The sequence below is a fragment of the Bos javanicus genome, chromosome 19 (genome assembly GCF_032452875.1).
Source record: "Bos javanicus breed banteng chromosome 19, ARS-OSU_banteng_1.0, whole genome shotgun sequence".
NCBI classification, from domain to species: Eukaryota; Metazoa; Chordata; class Mammalia; order Artiodactyla; family Bovidae; genus Bos; species Bos javanicus.
This window is the reverse complement of record NC_083886.1, coordinates 21,437,067-21,457,312: the sequence shown is the minus strand read 5'-3', so window position 1 is coordinate 21,457,312 and position 20,246 is coordinate 21,437,067. Positions and strand designations below refer to the sequence as shown.

The 20,246-nt window shown below is 53.7% G+C and overlaps 4 protein-coding genes and 4 non-coding genes across 10 annotated transcripts; 3 read left to right on the top strand and 5 right to left on the bottom strand.

Moving 5' to 3' along the window:
• The first annotated feature begins 53 nt into the window (after nt 1–53).
• On the top strand, nt 54–1,875 carry TLCD1 (TLC domain containing 1). The gene is made up of 4 exons (XM_061390553.1): nt 54–403; nt 722–804; nt 899–981; nt 1,329–1,875. Exons 1-4 carry the CDS (start codon nt 210–212, stop codon nt 1,710–1,712), a joined length of 744 nt encoding a protein of 247 aa, XP_061246537.1. The 5' UTR covers nt 54–209; the 3' UTR covers nt 1,713–1,875.
• Nucleotides 1,876–2,295: 420 nt separating this feature from the next.
• RPL23A (ribosomal protein L23a) lies at nt 2,296–5,241 on the bottom strand. The gene is made up of 5 exons (XM_061390557.1): nt 5,134–5,241; nt 4,387–4,570; nt 3,028–3,204; nt 2,556–2,625; nt 2,296–2,361 (listed from the first exon to the last, which is right to left on the bottom strand). The coding sequence occupies exons 1-5, from the start codon at nt 5,162–5,164 to the stop codon at nt 2,347–2,349; spliced, it is 477 nt and encodes a 158-aa protein (XP_061246541.1). The 5' UTR covers nt 5,165–5,241; the 3' UTR covers nt 2,296–2,346.
• On the bottom strand, nt 2,445–2,515 carry LOC133233124 (small nucleolar RNA Z17). The gene has a single exon (XR_009731600.1). It is a non-coding gene; the product is annotated as a small nucleolar RNA Z17 (small nucleolar RNA).
• LOC133233115 (small nucleolar RNA SNORD42) lies at nt 2,699–2,772 on the bottom strand. The gene has a single exon (XR_009731593.1). It is a non-coding gene; the product is annotated as a small nucleolar RNA SNORD42 (small nucleolar RNA).
• Nucleotides 3,291–3,360, bottom strand: LOC133233125 (small nucleolar RNA Z17). The gene has a single exon (XR_009731601.1). It is a non-coding gene; the product is annotated as a small nucleolar RNA Z17 (small nucleolar RNA).
• On the bottom strand, nt 4,655–4,721 carry LOC133233114 (small nucleolar RNA SNORD42). The gene has a single exon (XR_009731592.1). It is a non-coding gene; the product is annotated as a small nucleolar RNA SNORD42 (small nucleolar RNA).
• A 1,361-nt stretch (nt 5,242–6,602) lies between the features above and the next one.
• On the top strand, nt 6,603–10,748 carry RAB34 (RAB34, member RAS oncogene family). Its single transcript, XM_061390552.1, is given in 12 exon segments — nt 6,603–6,700; nt 6,702–6,749; nt 7,553–7,631; nt 7,851–7,942; nt 8,984–9,049; nt 9,137–9,238; nt 9,355–9,419; nt 9,547–9,598; nt 9,781–9,862; nt 9,947–10,037; nt 10,150–10,257; nt 10,339–10,748. Coding segments are annotated over 12 exon segments (936 nt in total). The 5' UTR covers nt 6,603–6,617; the 3' UTR covers nt 10,407–10,748.
• Nucleotides 10,749–12,558: 1,810 nt separating this feature from the next.
• PROCA1 (protein interacting with cyclin A1) lies at nt 12,559–19,879 on the top strand. 3 transcript variants are annotated; one of them, XM_061390546.1, is made up of 5 exons: nt 12,559–13,070; nt 16,431–16,517; nt 18,519–18,651; nt 18,917–19,072; nt 19,174–19,879. In XM_061390546.1, exons 1-5 carry the CDS (start codon nt 12,983–12,985, stop codon nt 19,841–19,843), a joined length of 1,134 nt encoding a protein of 377 aa, XP_061246530.1. In that variant the 5' UTR covers nt 12,559–12,982; the 3' UTR covers nt 19,844–19,879. The 3 variants fall into 3 exon arrangements, with proteins under 3 accessions (XP_061246530.1, XP_061246531.1, XP_061246533.1); XM_061390547.1 differs by lacking the exon at nt 12,559–13,070 and adding an exon at nt 13,474–13,741; XM_061390549.1 differs by lacking the exons at nt 12,559–13,070; nt 16,431–16,517 and adding an exon at nt 17,793–17,994 and having other exon boundaries at nt 18,849–19,072.
• The last annotated feature ends 367 nt before the right edge of the window (nt 19,880–20,246 follow it).

Here is a 20,246-nt window from a genome sequence, read left to right as displayed (position 1 = left end):
AGCGGGGGCGCGGGCGGCTGGGGGCGGGGGCAGAGGCCGGCGGGGGACGGGAGGAGCGAAGGGGCCTACAAGGCTCTGCCGAAACCGTGTGTGTGAAGTCGGCGGCTGGCAGGACAGGGATCCAGGGTGGACTGGTCCGCGAGGGAGCCCCGTCCCCAAACAGCCGGAGGAGGCCCCCTAGAGGGCGGACAGAGGCGGGGAGGGCCAGCATGCCCCCAGTGCTGGTCCCCGCCCTGCCGCTTCTCCTGGGCGCCACGCTGACCTTCCGGGCAGTCCGGCACGCGCTCTGTCGCCTGCCCCTGCCTGCGCACGTGCGGGCCGACCCCCTGCGGACCTGGCGCTGGCATAACCTGCTCGTCTCCTTCGCGCATTCCATTGTGTCGGGGATCTGGGCGCTGCTGTGGTGAGTGGAGGGCTGGGGGAGTGAAGGTGGCTGGGGATTCCGCTTTCCATCACTCACCGGCGGGCTATGGCCCAGGCGGTCTCACCTGATTCTCGGCTTGGAATGCTGTCCAACCAGGAGCGGCGGCAGCCCCAGGCGGCGCGGGGTGAGGGGTGGGGGCGGGGGAGGGTGTTCTCACCTGGGAAACGGGACACACCTGGGTTTCAGCCAAGCCCCTTCTCGCTCGTCAGCCAATAGTGGACTGGCTACCGTAATAGGATTTGTGGGACCTTTGGGATACTGAAATGATGAGAGCTTGCCTTCTTCACTCTCTTTCAGTATATGGCAGACCCCTGAGATGCTGGTGGAGATTGAGAAAGCATGGTCGCTTTCTGGCTACCTGCTTGTTTGCTTCTCCGCAGGTAGATCTTGCCGGGAGGCATTAAATGGGTGGGGAGACAGGGATAAACTTCTAATTCGGTACCCTTTACAACCTCTCCCCCATCCCTCGGCTAGGGTATTTCATCCACGACACGGTGGATATTGTGATTAGCCATCAGTCAAGAGCTTCTTGGGAATACCTCGTCCACCACGTCATGGTAAGTGAGAAGCTGGGGATGTGGTATAGGCCTGGTGCCTATACCTGAAAGTACCTAACCTGGAAAGTAAAGACCATCTTTTCTAAACCCCATCCCCACCGTGTCCCACATGCTACAGTGCTGAGGGCTTGCAGAATGAGCCCTTGGTTCACTACTTAAAGCCAGCAATCATGGCCTTCCAGCCAGAGATCAAGATTTACTACTGTTGAATCCACTGTAAACTTTGTTTCAGAGTGAAGCTATTAAAGGATTTCTTATCCCTCCTTCTGATACCCTGGATATTCCCCCTAACTTCCAAGAAAACCGTAGTATCCGGGCCCTAACCCATTCTCTCCCTTGCCTTGTAGGCTATGGGTGCCTTCTTTTCAGGCATCTTTTGGAGCAGATTTGTTGGTGGGGGTGTCCTAACACTGCTGGTGGAGGTCAGCAACATCTTCCTCACGATACGCATGATGATGAAGATCAATAATGCCCAGCATCTCCTCCTCTATCGGGTCAACAAATACATCAACTTGGTCATGTACTTCCTCTTCCGCCTGGCCCCTCAGGCCTACCTCACCCATCTCTTCCTGGGTTATGCTGGCCAGAGGACCCTGGGAACCTTCCTGCTGGCCATCCTGCTCATGCTAGATGTCATGATCCTTGTCTACTTTTCCCGCCTCCTCCGCTCTGACTTCTGCCCCCAGCGCATCCCCAGCCACCAACACAAAGACAAGTTCTTGACTGAGTGAAAAAGCAGTTAGGGATTTGTGGCAAGGACAGCAAACACCACCAAGAACAGCCTCACAGGAATGGAGAAGAGGCTTAGCCCCTCGCCCGAGGTGTTCTGTTGGGGCCAGCCTCCACCAAGCCTGCTCCTACTATTTAAAACACTAATGAAAGAAGGCCTCTGAAGTCCTTGTCCTTTCTTGGGCAAGGGGTGAGGGAAGCGGACAGACCGGTTGGACGCAGTAGATGGGTGTGGGGTAAGGTGCTGCTGCAAAGCCAGCCAAGCCACACAGCCCTGACATGGATGCTAATGGAACCTCTGGATATTGGTCTCATACCGAGCCTCTTCCGGATAAAGGAAGGCATTCTTGTAAAGCTTCTTGCTTGGCCTCTTACCTCCAGGATGGAGGTCAAGTTGTAGTTGTCCTAGGACAACCAACTGTAATCTGGGTCATAAATCTCTGCTGCAAGTATGGTGAAGTGATATGGCTGAGTGTTCCAACAGGGTAAGTAGACCAAAAGTCTTACCCAACCAAGCCTGGTTACTTAAGTGTGCATGTACCACAGTATGGCCCCTCACCCAAAAATCAACATAAAGACAAGAAGCATATATATAGTGAAAACTTTTATATTTGGAATTAGCCAGCTGGACTCAGTTTAGATGATGCCAATCTGAAAAACAAAAGGGAACTTTGTTACTGGAAGTTGAAATGTGAAGATTAAGAGGGAATGTCACAGTATTTTTAAAAGACAGAGGTGCAGTCAGTCAGTTAAGACTAATCACCGAAGTCAGGCTTTGGTCACTAACAGACACATCATTTGCACCCAGGGAGTGTGTTAAGGAGTTTGTAGCAAAGGAAACTTACTTTGTTGGCAACATCCAAAGCATCATAGTCAGGAGCCAGTCGAACATATGCCTTCTTCTCTCCATCAGGCCTAGGGTGGTGAAGGAAGCCTTAATCCTTGCTGCCCCTCACTGCCCCCATACCCTCTTCCACCCAGACTTCTGGTGCATCAGTGGTTCCTTTGTTCATGTCATTTTTTTTTTCCTCACAAATAGTGATTTTTCTCCATCATTTGCACAGAGGGAGTCAGGGAAGCCACTAAACCACAAACCACAGGTATTCTGACATTAACTGTACCTTACTCTAGGGCCTGCTTTTGCCTAGAGGTAGGGGATCAGGAAAATGAGCAACTAACCCCTAAGTCCTAGAGACAGGACAGCTGATGTTCTGGGAAGCCTACTTTGGACCCCAAAAGCAGCATCAAGGAATTTCTTGCCATTTAGGTGACAGAGGCCCTGGCCTCCTCCCATCCCACAGGGCCCCACTCACCTACCTGATCAGAGTATTGACCTTAGCCACGTCAATGTCATAGAGCTTCTTCACAGCCTGTTTAATTTGGTGCTTGTTGGCTTTGACGTCCACAATGAATACCAGTGTGTTGTTGTCTTCTATTTTCTTCATGGCTGACTCGGTGGTGAGGGGGAATTTGATGATGGCATAGTGGTCAAGTCTGGGAGAAAGGTAAAACGGGGTCACCTGGCGTGGGCCCAGTAAAAGGATGGGCCCTTTTTTGGAGCCCAAGGCTCAAAGGGCCCAGGTGTATCAGACAATGATAGCAATCATTTCTGTCAGACTTTGGTCGCTGAACAGTGTCATCACATGCACCCTGAAACTTGGGGACCTGGAGCCTTGGCTTAGTGACATTTCAAGAGCTTTCATCCTTTTAAGAGATTAAACAATCATCTTTGAGTTCCAACCCTCTTCATTCTTTACCTGACCTCAACATTCCTGAGGAGCAAATTTCTAAAAGAAAGGTGAGACTTAAGAAGTTAGAAAACCAAGCCCAAGAGCAAAGTTAGGACTATGGAATCTTGAAATCCAGGCTAGGGTGCCTAAGAATGTTGGTGCTTCACTATGAGGCTGAATTGACTGTTTTCCCCTGTTTTGGTTACTGAAAACTGGCTGGTAAGCCATCAATTCTTGAGAGCAACTTTTTATTTATGGCTTAAAGTTACAATAGCCCCTCAGGACATAGCTTTCCCTCTGAAATTTAGAGAAGCAAAGCTCTGTTTGCCTGGGTATACTGTCCTCTTTTGAAGATAGAGATCAGGTCTCAACCTCTCATCACACTAAATTCTAGGTGCAAATGGGGGTAAAAGTCCTTTTCTCTGTGGACACAATCTACTCTCCTGCCTTTTTCGTAGGAAGCAATGGTTAAATTACCTTTGGTGGTAACCACTACCACGGCTCTACTCTCAACTGTGCTCCTTAAGGTCAGTTATCACCAACAGTGTGACACCAAAACACTCATGTACCCTATCCTTTTGCCCACCCCCCCTCCCCGACCATTCCTTCAGTGTAAACATTTGGGAAAGTAAATGAAAAGAAGCTGCTATATACTGCTGCAGGCCTTCACTGTCCAATACAGGTCCCTAACCTGGAACTCTTAAAGATTTCAGTCCCACTTTATACTCCCCAGAAAGTAAACCACATATGAAACAATCTAACAATTGACTAACTTTGACAATGACTCTGGGTTGTTTTAAATATGGCATTAATCTCATACTTCCGTTAGACAAGCACTCTAGGTACCAACATGATTTTGAGAAGCCATACTCTATGTTTGGTAAATTTCCCAATTACCAATGGAAGATACCCAAACATCTTTTCATAAACAAGGGGCAGTACTGACTTGTTTCTCCTAGGGGCGCTCTTCCGAGGGTATTTGGGCTGCCTCCTGAGCCGCAGTGTTTTGGGCCGCCGGAAGGTGGGCGACGTCCGGATCTTCTTTTTTTTGTGGCTGTGGACACCTTTCAACACTGCTTTCTTGGCCTTCAAAGCCTTTGCTTTGGCTTCAGCTTTAGGAGGAGCAGGGGCTGAGAAAAGCAAAGAAAACGAGGGTGAAGGATTTAGAAATCACTTCTGGCCTCAAGACCGGTAGTGGGCGTCCCAGGCCAAACGTGCATCAGTGGTTCCTTTGAAGACATCACAAGTCTCAGGAGATTAAAATTTTTCCATCATGTGCACGATTCTAGGACGAACTTGGGATGAGAAAGAAACTAGCAATGAACGAACGCTTGGCACTTACTAGAATGTGAACTAGTAGTTTTGTATATACCATTGCCCAGCCACCCATTTAACGTGGGGTCAAACAGTTGAGAGTATTGATTCCGTACAGGTCTAGGAAACATGGAGCTTCCCAGAGCCGACGACCCGGCTGTCCCTGGCAGGCGGTACAGGCCAGGATTGCCTCCCCACCCCCCTTCACTAGAGCCCCAACCATGCGGCTAGGCGTACGCGCTCCTTAGCGTTGCCGAAACGCGGGAAGCTGCTCCGGAGCAGACACCGCAAGGGTTAGCCCAGCCGTCGTCCTCCCAGTTCATTCACTATGCGGGGACCCTCGGCCAGTCAGCTGTTGATCCCCAGCCCCAGCACACACCTTCCTTCTTCGCCTTCGGCGCCATCTTCATGAAAAGGGTTTCCGAGACTTGGTACCACGGGCTTATAGAGCCAACTCTCACCGAAGACTCGCGATACTTTTTACTTAAAGCTGATTGGACAATCTGCAGCGCTGCGCCCGCCGGGAATGGTAGTTAGATTTTTATTTCCTCGCGAGAGAGACTAAGCTAGCGCCACCCCGCCGCTTGTCAGACCCTAAATCTTCTTGGGGGTTGTAGTTTTTTGGAGACACGCGTTTATTTTCAGTGGTATAACCTGCGGCTGCGCGGATCTGAGCGCTTCGCATCTTGAGCAACTTTAGGGAGGAGGATTGTGTGCTTGTGTGCCTGAAGCGATTAAGTCGCTTCAGTCGTGTCCGACTCTTGGCGACCCCATGGACTGTAGCCCGTCAGGCTCCTCTGTTCACGGGATTCTCCAAGCAAGAATACTGGAGTGGATTGCCATGCCCTGCTCCAGGAGATCTTCCCGACCCAAGGATCGAACCTGAGTCTCTTAAGTTTGCCTGCATTGGCGGGCGGGTTCTTTACCACTAGCGCCACCGAGGATGAAGGATTGCAGTTCCACTGCAAACTGGAATTAATACTGTAGTTAGATTGACTCAGTAGAGTGAAGCAAAATTCTAGAATGTTAGAGCAGGATTTGTCCAGTCCAACTTTGTCAGACAACATCTGTGGAAATTGAGGTCGAGAGAGGGGAGAGGACTTATTTATAACAGGGTGATTAGTTGGTCGAGTCAGGCAGAAGGGAGGAGCAAAGTGTCAGAGGAGGTGGTCACATTTCCCCTCTTTACCTGTGACAGCATTCATGCGTCTTCCCGGGAATCTTTTCGAAGAAACTACCAATATTCCAAACACTCAGCGCTCAGATTTCTCCAGAATATGCTCGTTCTTCTTGGGAATGATTTCATTCACAGTCCCCTCCCCTTAAATAGTTTTCCTTTCCTTGCTTATCTTTGCATCCCCAAATTCAGTTCCATGACACACGTAAAGGTTTAGTAAACGCTCAGGTTTTAGCTTCTTTGAGGGACTGCTTACCCGCCCCATCACAATACCTTTATGCCCTCCCCTACCTCTCTCGGAATCAGAGATTCCCTTTGAAGGTGAGATTTACCGTGTGCTACCCCCTCTTCTAGCCTGCAGACTGCAAAAAGGAAAAGTCCTGGAAAAATGGGGGTAGATTCCATTGGGATCGGAGCGAAGAAGGCCCGTGCCAAAGTAGAGTCCCCAGGTCCCAGAACGGTGACCCCCCCCCCCCCCCAAAGGAGGAAATTCTCGGTCCCTTAGACCTCCTTTATCCTCCATCAAGGAAGGCAGCTTGATCTTCGGCCCCCCAAGGCCTCCAATCTACACGGCAGCCTTGGAGGAAAAGGCACCAGATTCGGACACCTCTCTCCTCGGTGGGTACCTCGTTCCTACCCTGGCATCGCCACCTCCCAGGGCAGAAGGGCGAGCGGGAGCAGACCCTATGAGTCATGTCCTAGGCCTGCAGTTGACGAGGGAAGCGCCGCCTCTCCTAGGGCCCCTTCTCTCCCCCTTTCCCCTCCTGCTGCCAGATGCTGCGCAGCGATCGCCGATTCCCCTTCACCAGTTCGGCGGGGTAAGGGTCCCCTTGGAGGCTCCTCCCAGCACAGGAGATGCTGGGGAGAGACTTGGGGGAATCCCGCTCTCGGCAGGTTGCAACCTGGGTGAGGGCGGACCCGGAGCCCTGGCGAGTCAGTCTGGCAGGGGAGCCTGACCTGGGGCAGCACTCGGGGAAGAGAAGAGGGGGAGGTAGGGGCGGGCAGCGAGGCCGGGAGTTGCCGGGAGAGGGGCAGGGGGCGGCCCTTTTCCAGGAATTTCCGGGGATCAAGTTACAGCGTTGGCGGAGGGAGAGCGGAGTGGGACGCGAGGCCCTGCGGCGGACTGGGCCCCTCGCCCCCTCCTGCAGCAGTTCCTCGGCCGCACGGTGGGGTCCCTGCACACACTGACCCCGTGTGGCGGGGCCGCTCAGCGCCCCCCGGCTGCTCTGTTATGGTAGGGCCGCCTCAACCCCGAGTTGTCGTCGGGTCTCCACGGCCTCGAGTTATCGTAGGAACTATCCGACCCCGAGTTATTGTAGGGTCTGCGCGGACTCGGGTCCCCCCGGACGGGACTCCCCGCCCTCACTTGGAGGCCGAGGGGTCTCCCAGGCCTCGAGTCGTCCTAGGGACGCCCCGGGCCCGGGTGATTGTGGGTTCGCCCCGGCCCCCGGTGATTGTCTCATCCCCGTGGCCCGCGGTGGTCGTAGCGTCCCGGAGGCCACGGGCTCCCGTAGGCTCCCCGTGGCCCCGAGTTATAGTCGGGACCCCTCGGTCGCGGGTGATTGTCGGGTCTCCACGGGCCCGGGTCGCCGGGGCGCATCAGGCCTCCGCGCCTTCTCAGGGCGCCCCGCAAGGACGCAGGCAAGATGAACATTCTGGCGCCGGTGCGGAGGGACCGCGTCCTGACGAAGCTGCCCCAGGTAGGCGCCAGGGCCACGTCGGGCTTCGGGCGGCGGTGGGGGTGGGCCGGGAGGCGGCGGCACCGGACCGGGCTTGGGCCCAACCCTGCCGCCCTCCTAGGCCAGCTGCTTCTGGGTGGTCCGTTCCCCACCCCCACCCTCCCGCCCCGCCCGGGGCTGCTCGGTGGCGGGCTGAGGGCCAGGAAATGGGTGAGTTCCATTCTCTTCCACTCCACCCAGTGCCTGAGGAAGGAGGCCGCTTTGCACGTGCACAAAGACTTCCAGCCCCGCGTCACCTGCGCCTGCCAGGAGCACAGGACAGGCACCGTGGGGTGAGTTAGAGACACCCGGAAGGAAGAAATGGAGTCCCAGGAAACCTGCAGTCAAAGCAAGGGTGCAAAGCCAAGAGCTGCAGGCTCCATTTCGGTCCCTGCCAGCCACACTGTTCCCCCTTAGCGTGCCCCTGTGCTCCTCTTCCTTCCAGCTGGCTTGTGGCAAGTCCTAAGAGATGGGGTTGGGTAGGAAGGTGGCAGTTGAATTCCTGACACAGGGAGGGGGTCCAACTTAAGGCTGTGGTCACCAGCTTAGCTTCCCACACTCCATCTATTTGACCTCCAGGACAGTGAGCTGTCCTAGAGGGATAAGTCCCATTGTGGGTTTAAAAAAAAAGAGAGATAATACTATTAACAGTTGCCACCGTTAATTGAGCATGTACTGTGTGCCAGGCAGTGTGTTGCATATAATTATTGTCTTTTATTAAATGGAAAATACCACTTTTAAGTTGTATCCTGGGGAGGGAGGGAGAGATGTTGGAATGTATGTGTGTGTGTGTTGAGGGGGAGGGGGTTGTTGGGTTGTTGTTTGGTCACTTGGTGGTGTCCAACTCTTTGTGACCCCATGGTTCCTCTGTCCCTGGAATTTCCCAGGCAAGAATACTGGAGTGGGCTGCCATGTCCTTCTCCAGAGGATCTTCTCGACCAGGGATCGAACCTGGGTCTCCTGCTTGGCAGGCAGATTCTTTGCTGCTGAGCCACTTGACCAGTCCAGAATATAGGACATTTATTTCATTTTAACCTTCACAACAACCCAATAAAATGTGTGTTAAATCCCCACTTAACAGATGTTGAAACTGAGGCTCAGAGAAGCTAAGAAACTTGTCCTGAGTCACACAGCTAGTAAGTGAGAGCTGGGATGCAAAATCAGTCTGATACTGAGGCAGAACCACTCCTCCCTAGCACATCTGTTGAGGCCTGGTGTTTATGGTAATCTCAGCCCAGGAGCAGCTCCCTTTGTGGACCTGCCTGGGAGCACTGGGGCTCCTCTGAGTGAAGGAGCTAGAGCTCACTCTTCCCGCCCACTCTTGTGTCCAGCAGATTTAAGATCTCCAAGGTCATTGTGGTGGGCGACCTGTCAGTGGGGAAGACTTGTCTCATTAATAGGTAAGAGGGTGCTGAAGCTGAGGGGGGTGAGCCCAAGCCTAGCCAGGCAGACTGGGCTCAAGACCAGAGCATCTGGTGCCCGCTCAGGTTCTGCAAAGACACCTTTGATAAGAACTACAAGGCCACCATCGGAGTGGACTTTGAGATGGAACGATTTGAGGTGTTGGGTGTCCCATTCAGTCTGCAGCTGTGAGTTCTTTCCCCACTCCTTCCCGCCCTTGGTTCTCCCAGCACCTGTTCCCCACCTCAGCCCCCAGCACCACCCTGCCCCACACATACCTGTGTTCTCCCCACCTTCCTCCCAGCTGGGACACCGCTGGACAGGAGAGGTTCAAGTGCATCGCATCAACCTACTACCGAGGAGCTCAAGGTAAGTACCAGGGTGAAGTGAGGTAGGTGGGTACACCTGGCCTCTAGCCTAGGGCTGGAGGGATTGTGGAAATGAGCCAGTAGCATCTTCCCCAACAATCTGCACCCGTTTTCTGCCACTCTTCCAGCCATCATCATTGTCTTCAACCTTAATGATGTGGCCTCCTTGGAGCATACCAAGTAAGTAAGCATGCTGAACTATAATGGGGGCTCTGAGAAGAGAATGTTCAAAAAGAGGCGGGTCAGGAGTATGGAAGGGAAGGAGAAGAGTGCATTCAGGACCAGAGGGAGCGTCATTGGGCATAGAAGTGGGGGGAGCCTATCTGGCTCCCTCATCCCTTGCTGTCCACTGTCTATGGCAGGCAGTGGCTAGCTGATGCGCTCAAGGAGAACGACCCTTCCAGCGTGCTTCTCTTCCTCGTGGGTTCCAAGAAGGACCTGAGTGTGAGTGTGCCAGTGGTGGGGGAGGACTTCACATCTCGACAAGGGAAACCCCATGCCCAGCATCTGACTCTGACTTTCCTTCAGACTCCTGCTCAGTATATACTGATGGAGAAAGATGCACTCAAGGTGGCCCAAGAGATGAAGGCTGAGTATTGGGCAGTCTCATCTCTCACTGGTGAGTCAGAGGCACCTGGCCTTCCTGCCTGCCTTGCCTCTCACTCCTACACCTCCAGCTATGCCCCTCGGCCTGGAACCACCCCTGAGCTCCTATCTGCTCCCTGTGTCAGGTGAAAATGTCCGGGAGTTCTTCTTTCGTGTGGCGGCGCTGACCTTTGAGGTCAACGTGCTGGCTGAGCTGGAGAAATCGGGATCCCGGCGCATAGGGGATGTTGTCCGTGAGTGCCCACCTGGACAAGGGTGGCAGAGAGCTCAGGGACCCTCCATCCTTGCCTCACTTATTTCTCACCCTTCTTCAGGCATCAACAGTGATGACAGCAACCTCTACCTAACTGCCAGCAAGAAGAAGCCCACGTGTTGCCCATGATGGGTAGAGGACTGTCCAGAGACTGCCCGCCCTGGGGCACTGTGCCACCTTGACTCCCCCAGAACTCAACCCCTGGACATTTGCACTGACTGTTTTTCCAGACCAAAGAGCTGCCTCTCGGTGGCAGTATCCCTGGAGAGGTACTTGGGACCATGCTAGTCACTTCCTGCCCCCAGGCACCGTGTCAAAACCTGGATGCCCCTCTCTCTCCAAGGTGCCCAGTGCGGGGAGGTAAGAGGGCCCTGCTGCTCTTACTCAGCTGCTGGGCCCTCTACGTTTCAGGATGCTTAATGGTCCTAGTCTCACACTATGCCTTATGCATTAAAATTTCTGTTATTAGCAGGTTAGGGTCTGGAGTCCTTTGTGGGGGATCAGGGATGTGGAATGGGCAGGGCTATATGGTCATCTTAGGACTGGAGCCTTCTGCTGCGATTCTGGCCATCTTGGCCTCTGGGCAGGACTCAGGCAGGCTGGGAACTCAGGGACCACGTGTAGAGGGATGCACTTGGCCCTCACTAGGTAACATCTGAGTGACCTTTGAGATCTTTAAGAGCCCTTTTCCTTTGGTCCCTTCCCCGAAAATGTCTCCTGCTACTTGGTGCTTATACGTAAGTCTACCATTGGATACTTTTTTTCACCTTCTTCCTGCCTTTTAAAAAATATTTCTCTAAGAAGTATTTTTTTAGAGTATGGAACACAGTGAAAAGTGAGTTTTGGGTGCTTTGTTGGGTTGAACAGAAGGCCCCGGAAGGTAGAGGGAGGGCTCTTACTTAGATGTGCTGATAACATCTAACTATATTAGTGATATAAATAAAATTATGAGTAGCACATTTTTATATTTTAAAACAGTTAAAAATTAAATTGGATTAAAAATAAGACATTTTTCCCACTTCAAAAAAAAGATGTGCTCTAAGCAGGAGGATCTGCATTTGAAACCTTGCTGTACATGTTGGACATTCAGACAAGTCACTTCTGCTCTGTGCCTTAGTTTCACCTCTATTGTTATTATTTTCTTTTGTGGGGAATGTGTGCTGAGCGGTTTATGGGATCTGAGTTCCCTGACCAGAGATTGAACCCAGGCCACGGCAGTGAAAGACTGGAATCCTAACTAGGACTGGGGAACTCCCAGTTGCCTCCTCTGTAAAGGAGGAGCACGTTCATCATTCATTTCATGGATGAAATAAGATAAAGCACTAATACATACATGCATGCTGCTGCTGCTGCTAAGTCGCTTCAGTCGTGTCCGACTCTGTGCAACCCCATAGACGGCAGCCCACCAGGTTCCCCCGTCCCTGGGATTCTCCAGGCAAGAACACTGGAGTGGGGTGCCATTGGGCGCATGCTAAGTCGCTTCAGTCGTGTCTGAGGCTTAGCGACCCCATGGACTGTAGCCTGCCAGCTTCCTCTGTCCATAGGATTCTCCAAGCAAGAAGACTGGAGTGGATTGTCATGCTCTCCTCCAGGGGATCTTCCCAACCCAGGGACGGGTTCTTTACCACTTGCGCCACCTGGGACGGCTTAAAAACCTTAACTATTATAATAACAGTTTGGGTGAAAAGTGACCAAGAACCTGGCTCCCCATTGATATCTGACCCAGAGCCAGAGATTGGCTGGAACTGTCTCAGATATTTGGGCCGCGAAAGGAAGGACACCTGTGGCCTGGTGTCATCATCCTAAGAGGCCAAGACAGGAACATCAATTCTAGTTCCCAGTAAGCAACCCCTCTGTCCTTTGCTACCGTTCTTACCTGCTACGCTATTCTGGCAGAGTTGGCTTTTCTGCACACTCGCCCTTCCCCTTCCTCGCTCCTCCGACTCCATGTTGACATCTATATTGGGCAGTATTTGCCACTGGAACAGGGAGCCCCATAGAAGTAGGAGGGGGTCCTTGGGGTGGGGGCCGTCGCGGGGCTTGGGATCCGGTATCACGTCTTCTTTCGCTGGGCTCCCGTGGAGGGGCCTGCTGGGGGAGAGAAAGAGCGAGCCCGGCCTCCCGCCAGGGAAGGAGAGACCCTGAAATCCTGGATGGAGGACTGGAGATTAATGGGAATAGCTCCCCAGGCGGACACGCACGGACCCGAATGCAGATTGGGGGCGGGGCTAAGGGCTGAGGCTGGGTTCGGAAGGATTGGGAGGGGCCGGGAGGTTGAGAGAATAGCTGGGGCGGGGCTAAGAACGGGGTTGGGGCGGGGCTAGGTTCTGGGGGTAGGACTAAGCCGGGAGCAGATCTGGAGAGGAACTAGGGATGGGACTGAGGGCAGGGCCTGAGCGGCCGAGCTAAAGTTTAGGCCTGAGATACGGGGGAGGTGCTAAGGTTAAAGTGGAACAAAGAGAGAGGGGCCCGGAAGGAGCTAGGAGGCCCCGGATGAAGAGCGCCGCTGAAGCTCAGACTTGGGCTAAGACAACGCAGCCTAGAGCAGAGGGAGAGGGGAGACTGGGCAAGCATGAGGCGGAGTTAAGGACCGGACTGGGGCGAAGCTGAGATTGGGGTTTACAGTGGGCTCGGCCAAGCTGAGGTTCAGGGTTGGACTTATGCGTGGAAGAGTCTTGTAGAGACGAAGAACTAGACCGAGAGATATGTGGGTCAGGACGACACTGAGGATTGAAAGGTGGACTAAGGAAAAAACTGAGGACGATACCAGCTCGTGGGATGAGAGCACCACGGGTAAACAGGGGGCGTGGCAGATTAGGGGAGGGCTTTCAGCTGGGGGGCGTGGCACGGGGGACTGGCCTGAGAACCCAAGGAGGGGGTGGAACCTGAGAGCCCGACGAAGGAGGCGGGGCCAAAGGCTGACTGGGGCGGAGTTAGGGCCTGGGGGCGGGCTCACTCGAGACTTGGACCAATGATTGAGCAATAGGGACAGGAGAGCTGGAGAACCGCTTGCGGGTTGGACTGGGGTCGTCTGGTTTGAGCCAGAACTACGACCTCTAGCTGTAGGGGTGGAAGGCATTGCCTGTGCCTCAGCCGCTAAGCAGGAAGTGGAGGGTTTGGCTGGAACCCTTGGTCCAGTCGCTGGGGTTGGGGCCGGCGGTTCCATTGACTTTAGGGCAGGAAAAAATCTGGAAGTTCCACTAGTGACGTCACAATCGCCTCCAGAGGTGGGCGGGGCCAGGGCGGCATTTCCAAGGAAACCGGAGCTGCCCTGCCAAGTTCCCTCTTCCCTCCTTCCCTTCCTTGATTTTTCCCTCCCTTCCTTCCTCCTTCCCCCCTTCCTACCTCCCTCCCCCGTTCAGCTGCTCGGGCGCCCGACCTGGAACCCTAACCCCTGTGCCGCAAGGGCAGGGGGAGCTCCTCAGCTCGCAGGACTGGGAGGACTGTACAAATGAGCATCACCTGTGAGTTTTGAGTTAGGTCCCTGTACCTCGATTAATGTCCTGCTGAGAGACCTGAAGTTTCCCTCTTCCTTTTAAGCTCTCTCTCATTCAATGTCACTCATTCATTATGGGGTCTCCCCTATGGCCATCTTCAATCACTTCTGCTGCAGGAGCTCCAGATTGCTGCTTCAGCTGGAAACTAGAGCAGATTGTCTTCCTCAGATCTGAGGCGGGTTATTAAATCCTTCCCCTTGGCATTAGAGTTATGACCGTCAAGGCTTCTTGGGGATACGGGGGGAGGGGCAGTTAGTCATTGGACCCTGCATATAAGCCTCTTCCATAGTGACTCTGTTGAGAGCAAGCAGAGTTTGAATCCTGATCCTGGCTCAGGTCACTCTGGCCTGACCTTTAGGGTCCAGGCTGGATAAAGGAGGCTGTGGAGTCAGGATTGAGTAAAACCAGAGGGTGAGGAATTGGCTGTGTTAGAGGTGAAAAGCAGTTGTAGTGGGAAGTGATAGCTGGCAGGACAGGTTTTGGATAGGAACCACAAGTAGAGAGGCTGAAAGAGCATAGACTATGGAGCCAAGAAAATTGGATTTGAATCCTACCTCTGTCATCTATTAACTTATTTTTTTGGATAAGTTACTTATTGTAAGTCTCTGTGTCCCCATCCATAAAATGTGCTTTGGTGAGGATTTAGAATCAATGGCATATTTTAAAAGCCCAGCACAGTGCCTGACCCTGGAAAAATGCTCATCCAAGGTCAATTTTCTTTCCCCAGAAAAGTCCCCAGATTTGAACCCTGGGCAGAATCTCCAATGCCACAACTTCTTGTGGCACCAGTAGGCCTTTATTTTCTTCTACTCATGTGTTCATTCAGTCAACCAACTGGGGGACCAGTTATGTCATGATGGAGAGTTTGCACCTCATCCTGAAGGTAGTGGAATGCTATTAAAGAGGAGGAACGTGGTGAACCAGTTTGGCTGCATCGTGAGGAGTGGATGTAGGGAGTGAGACAGAAGTTAGGGAGGCCAGGTGGGAGGCTACTCCAGCTGTCTGTGTCAGAGATAACTGATAGGTCTGAATCAGAGTCAGACGTGGGGACAAGCAAGCATGGCAAGACTTGGTCATTGAGTTGGTGAGAAGTGAGGCAAAGGATGATCCCTAGATTTCTAGCTGAGGTGTCCGTTGCTCTCTGAAATGGAAGTTACAAGAGACAGTGTTTCATGAAGGGTAGGGAGAAGATGGTGGGTTCATATGACATGTGCTGGTCTGATGTTTTGAGAATATCGGAGAGGACATAGGCTATGTGCTCAGGAAAGCAGTATGCATTGGAGATCGAGATTTATGTCATTTTATTAGTGGATGTTGAAACCATGGAAATGGATAACATTATCCAAGACAAGCCTGTAGAGTCTTCTGAGAAGGAGGCCAGCAAAAGAACCCTGGTCATCACCAATTTAAGGAGTACAGGCCAGCAAAGAAGTTAGGAAAGAATTAAAAGCTAGGAAGGAAGAAAGAGATGAGAGGTGTGTCATGAGAGCCAAAAGAAGAGTCTGCAGAAGAAAGAGGTTGATTAATCAACAGCATCAATGAGATGAGACAAAAAGAAGGTCACTGGGTTTAGCTATTAGATCACTGGTGGCCTTTGCCTGGGCTATTCTGATAGGAGGGCAGGGATGGCTGCCATGCTGTAGGTGGCTGGAGAAGACAAAGGTCAAGACACTGAAGGTAGGGACTGGGCCTTCTTTGCTGGTAGGCCGCCTAGTGAAGCTGTCCAATACATCTGTTAAATGAGGGAGTGAAAAGGAAGAAGGGTGGCTATGCAGTTACATAAGGAGAAATAGGGTTCACAGAATGTTTTGTTTGAAAATGTTCATAGCCTGTAAGAAGAAAAACAAACATGAAAGAGGCAGAAGGTGAGCATTCTGTCCAGGACCTGGAGTTCAGACGCTTGGGCAAGGAGGAAGGAGGGACACTTCCCCAGGCTAGAAGTCGATGGGGGTGGGAGCAGCCAGGGATGAAGCCCACGCAATGATGTGTTGAGAGCAGCAGTCGCGGGGTACAAATTTCCGGGGAAGCATTCATAGTTTCATTCATTTGAGCACTTCCTGTGCCGTGGAAAACAGATAGAGCTGACCAGAGACCTGTAGAAGGATGACCAAGTACCACTGAAGGCCCAGCAGAAGTCCCAAAGCAATCATCTCCTTTCCTTAAGCAGGACTCAGTCCGGTACCCTCAAAGGACAAAGCTAATTGTAGGAAGGAAAAGGAAGTGCAGACTTTACTCTGTGGTTGCTGATGGAGCTGCTGTCGTGTTGGAGTTTCGTTTGGGGACACCCTGGGACAATCCCTTCCCTGAAACTGTCCCTTCTTACCTAGACTCTGGCTCACTCCTTCCCTCCAGATCCTACTCCTATTATGCTTCTTCCAAGAAGCCCCGTGCCCCCAATTTCAGTGAGTGTCCTTGCTCCCACAGGCCTTCCTCCCCACCCTGTCCCTCCCTATCAGGGTCTGCCTCACACCATCCTGAACTGTTACACAGACTGTGTCTCCTCTCCTCATCCCCTCCCCCAGCCCCTGTGGCGAGCAGGGACTATTGTCTTTTAAAGGCTGCATCTCCTGGGGGCTGTCCCTGGAGCTTCTCCAGAGCTGTTTTCTGAGTGAATGGAGTGGGGAGGGGCGGCTGCTACCTCTGTGTACTCTCTCAGATATAAACAGGTTGCCCAGCTGGGGGAGAGGACACCTGCTGGCTAGTGTGGAGTCCAGCACAGATGCTTCTACTTTATCCTCTGAAGGTGGGTCCTCCTTCAAGTGGGGGCGGGGTGTGTGGAAATCTCTGGCCCCAGGAGTTAGGCAGGAGGGAGGGAGGTGTTTGGTCCTGAAAGGGTCACCTAGCTGCCCTACCCCAGCCCCTTCTCGTGCCCCGCAGAGAGTGCCACCCCTTTCCTTTGTACAGCCCTTTATGGTGCACAAATATCTTTGACACATGTGAACTGAGTCCTCTCAACAACCCTGCAAAAGGGGCATTACCATCATTCCATTTTTGTGAGTAAGGAAATGAAGGCTCAGAGAAGTAAAGTAACTTGCCCCTAGGTCACCCAACTCAACTTGGACTCAGGCCTGACTACAAATTCAGGGCAGTTGCCACTCTGCTGCCCTTTGCTGCAGTTCAGCAGTGCTGGAGAAACCCTGAGGCAGTGGTGATGGTGTTCCAAGGTCCTGCCTCCCAGGCAGGACTCTTATTCCCTCGCCTTGGCGCGTGGGAGGAAAGGAAGCACAAAGGGAGGCCAGGAAGTGGATCCGGATGGGGTGGGGGGGGTGGGGGGGTAGGGTATGGGGGACCCAGGCCCCAACAGCCTGGTAGGGGGAAGGGAAGGGACGAGGAAGGTGGGGGAAGGCTCAGACCAAGCTTCTGTCTTACCTCTCAAGTCCTTTAAGGTCACCTGGAGTAACTTTAAGGCCAGCCTGAGTTAACTGCTGGCTGGAGGCCAGTATGAAGTCTTGTTCCAGTTCTACCCCGTGTCAGGGCTGGATAAAGGCACAGTCCTCCTGGCCTGTTCTGAGGGAGTCAGCCAGCCACAGCACCCCAAGCCAGGCAGCCCTGGATCTCACGAGTACCTGGAGCCGAGGTTCAGGGGGAACCTGCAGGAAGGTGCCCTGTCCCTTTGTGGGCTTATGTTATAGATGGTGGCCCAAGGATTACGCCACTGGGGCCTTAGGCAGGGTCAGAGGTGAGGCGGTGCGAGTGAAGGCTGGGCGAGACCAGTGTGCCTACAGGCTTGATGCATCCTAGCAAAAGAGGTAGGCATCTTTCCTCGGGGGCCTCCCCTAATTCCAGTCATCTCTTGGCAGCTTCTCCCCTGTGCCCCCTACAAGGTTGTTCAAGTTTGTGGCTCTAAGGACTGGGGAGAGAATGGATGGGGAATGGGAACTTGATAAGGAGGGAACAGGGAGTCTGAGAAAGGGGAAACAAGTGAGGGTGAGACAGGCATTGCAGGGAGAAGAGAGGAAGAAGAGACAGAAGCCCAGGGGCATGACACGGCAGGGGTGGTGGGGGGTGGCGCGCTCAGTCAGGCTCCTCCCTGGCTCAACCCGGCCTGCTCTAGCAGGGCCCTGGGACTGAAGCGGCTTCAAAGGCTGGGAGGGGCAGGACATCGGTCTCCCCTCTGGGCCTGTGCTGAGTGGAACCGAAGATGCCACTGGCTCCCCTCGGCCCTCCACTCCCCGAGTTACTCTGCACACACGGGGTCAGCTGACAACTCTGAGCACTGGGTGAGGGGCAGGTGGGAGTCAGTGGAGGGTCCTGGGAAGGTGGGGGTCCCATAGAAGGCAGGGGAGGGGAAGAGGCAGGTGTTACCAGATAGCATGGGGCTGGTGGGGACCTTGGTGAGACACTGTCCTGGAAGTCTGCAAGGGGCAGGCAGATTCACATGCAATGGGCTGGGGAGAGGAGAGGCTGAGACCTAGGTGCTGTTGGGCTGAGTTACTGCTACCAAGCAGTAACCAAGTTACTGTCCAAGTAACAAGGACAGCTGTGTGTGCGTGTGTGGGTGGATGGCCCTGGCAGTCCAGTAGGGTTAGGACTCAGTGCTTTCAGTGCTGGAGCCCTTGGGTTCAATCCCTCGTCAGGGGAACTAAGATCCCACAAGCTGCACAGTGAGGCCAAAAACAAAACAACTGTGGGGGAGGGAGGGTGGTAGCAGCAGGGGAACCCGATGAAACCTTTAGATTGAGCTGAGGGGAGATCCAGGTGTGCTGCCGTGGACGCCTTGTGACCCAGGCCCTTCCCGCCTCAGGTGAATTCAAGAACACCGACAGGTGCTGCTGGAAACACAAGTGTGCTGGGCACATCGTCCGCCCCTTCTCCCCTGACTGTGTCCACCACGACGTGCACCTGCACTCTCTCAGCCACTGTGACTGTGACTCGAGGTAAGGCCCCCTCCTCGGGAGACCAACAGCCCAGGAGTCTCTCCTGGGCAGACCCAGGCCCAAAATGTCCACTGTGGTTCCCCGTGTCAGCTCTGCCCTCCCGGCCCCAGCTTTGTAAGCCCGGCTCTGCTCCAGGGGCCATGGGGCGGTCTTCCCGCAGCCTGGGCTGGGCACAGTGGAAGGCTGCTGTCCCTTAGGCTTCTCGCTCTGGGCCCCTGGGGAGTCATGGAGGCATGGGAGCCAGGCTGAGCCCCCTGTATGGCAGGCTGAAGGACTGCTCAGAGAAGACGAATAGCAGCTCTGGAGATGTGGGCCCAACCTGCTCCCGAGATGTGGACTCAACCTGTTTCGACATCATCCAGTCCCCATGCTTTGAGCTCATCCCAGAGGAAGAGTGTGTGGAGCGGTTCTGGTACGGCTGGTGAGTTCTGGCAGGTGGAAAGGGGGCACTGGCCTCCACATTCTGTCAATCACCTTGCCCTGCTCTCCTCAATCATCTTTCCCTGCCCCCCTTCCTCAAAGGTGCAAGAGCTACAGGCCTGTCTCCGTGGCAGTGATCCACCACCCCATCCACCATGAGTGTGGGGCAGATGACCTAAACCAAGAGGAGGAGGAGGAGGAGGAGGAAGAGGAAAGCAAGCCTCCCATCCCGACCCAGGTGGGACCCACCCCCACTGACTCCCCCACCGACACAGGCATGAGCATGATCACGGGTGCCCCTGACTCAGCAGCTCCCATCACCATCTGGCGTTCTGAAAGCCCCACTGGGAAGTCCCAGGGCAACAGGGTGATCAAGAAGATAAAGAAAAAAAAGGAGAAAGACAAGGAGGAGGAGACGGACGAAAAGGAAAAAGCAAAGGTGAAGAAAAAAGTCAAGAAGGGCAAGTTGATGAAGAAGAAAAGCCCAGTTAAATCGGAATCACCTCCGGACTTAAGCCGATCGTTAAGCCCAAGAGAGCTGGCCAGGATGTCAGAGTCCAGCCCAGACAGCCGGCAGGATCTGGAGAGTGAGGACAGTTACAATGACCCTGGGCGGGAGGAACCCTCCAGCGAGGATATTGTGGAGTCTTCATCACCCAGGAAGAGAGAGAAGAACGGGGTCCAGGTCAAGAAGCCCGGCTTGAAGACCTCGCCAGTCAAGAAGATCAACAAGAGGAGATCTCCCCCAGCATCAAACCCCAATCTCAGTTGAGGCGACCAGGGTGAAGAATAAATGCGATCAAGCCTGTAGCTGACCCCCTGCTTCTCTCTCCCTCCAACCTGGCTACTTGTGGGGGCAGGGGGCGGGCTCTGGGCATGGCTGGAGCCAAAGGGCTAAGGGGCTGCGGGGGTTTCTGAAGGGCGGTCCGTCTTTCAAGAGAAGTCCAGAGAAGGTAGGTGGGTGGGCAGGGAAGGGGCAGAGCCCGTTTCTCTGTAATATCCTAGGTCCAGGCACAACTGGGTAGGAAGGAGACAGGTCTGTGTGAAATCGACCTGTGAAGGGCAGTACTGTGTGCAGTGATACCCCTAATAAATTGAACCTTTTAACCCACTCTGTACCACCGTGCCTGGCCTTTCCCTACTCTTAAGTGGCCCTGGGGAAGGTGCTGGTGGCA

What these genes read in the sequence shown, in the direction of transcription:
- TLCD1 (XM_061390553.1), top strand. Translation starts at nt 210, where the DNA reads ATGCCCCCAGTGCTGGTCCCCGCCCTGCCGCTTCTCCTGGGCGCCACG. An exon ending in GGGATCTGGGCGCTGCTGTG is followed by an intron (nt 404 to 721) that starts GTGAGTGGAGGG and finishes ACTCTCTTTCAG; the next exon opens with TATATGGCAGACCCCTGAGA. An exon ending in ACCTCGTCCACCACGTCATG is followed by an intron (nt 982 to 1,328) that starts GTAAGTGAGAAG and finishes CTTGCCTTGTAG; the next exon opens with GCTATGGGTGCCTTCTTTTC.
- RPL23A (XM_061390557.1), bottom strand. Translation starts at nt 5,164, where the DNA reads ATGAAGATGGCGCCGAAGGCGAAGAAGGAAG. An exon ending in GCCGAAGGCGAAGAAGGAAG is followed by an intron (nt 4,571 to 5,133) that starts GTGTGTGCTGGG and finishes TGCTTTTCTCAG; the next exon opens with CCCCTGCTCCTCCTAAAGCT. An exon ending in AAGGTCAATACTCTGATCAG is followed by an intron (nt 2,626 to 3,027) that starts GTAGGTGAGTGG and finishes TCACCACCCTAG; the next exon opens with GCCTGATGGAGAGAAGAAGG.
- PROCA1 (XM_061390546.1), top strand. Translation starts at nt 12,983, where the DNA reads ATGTGGGTCAGGACGACACTGAGGATTGAAAGGTGGACTAAGGAAAAA. An exon ending in GTGGGATGAGAGCACCACGG is followed by an intron (nt 13,071 to 16,430) that starts GTAAACAGGGGG and finishes GTACTCTCTCAG; the next exon opens with ATATAAACAGGTTGCCCAGC. An exon ending in GAGCGGTTCTGGTACGGCTG is followed by an intron (nt 19,073 to 19,173) that starts GTGAGTTCTGGC and finishes CCTTCCTCAAAG; the next exon opens with GTGCAAGAGCTACAGGCCTG.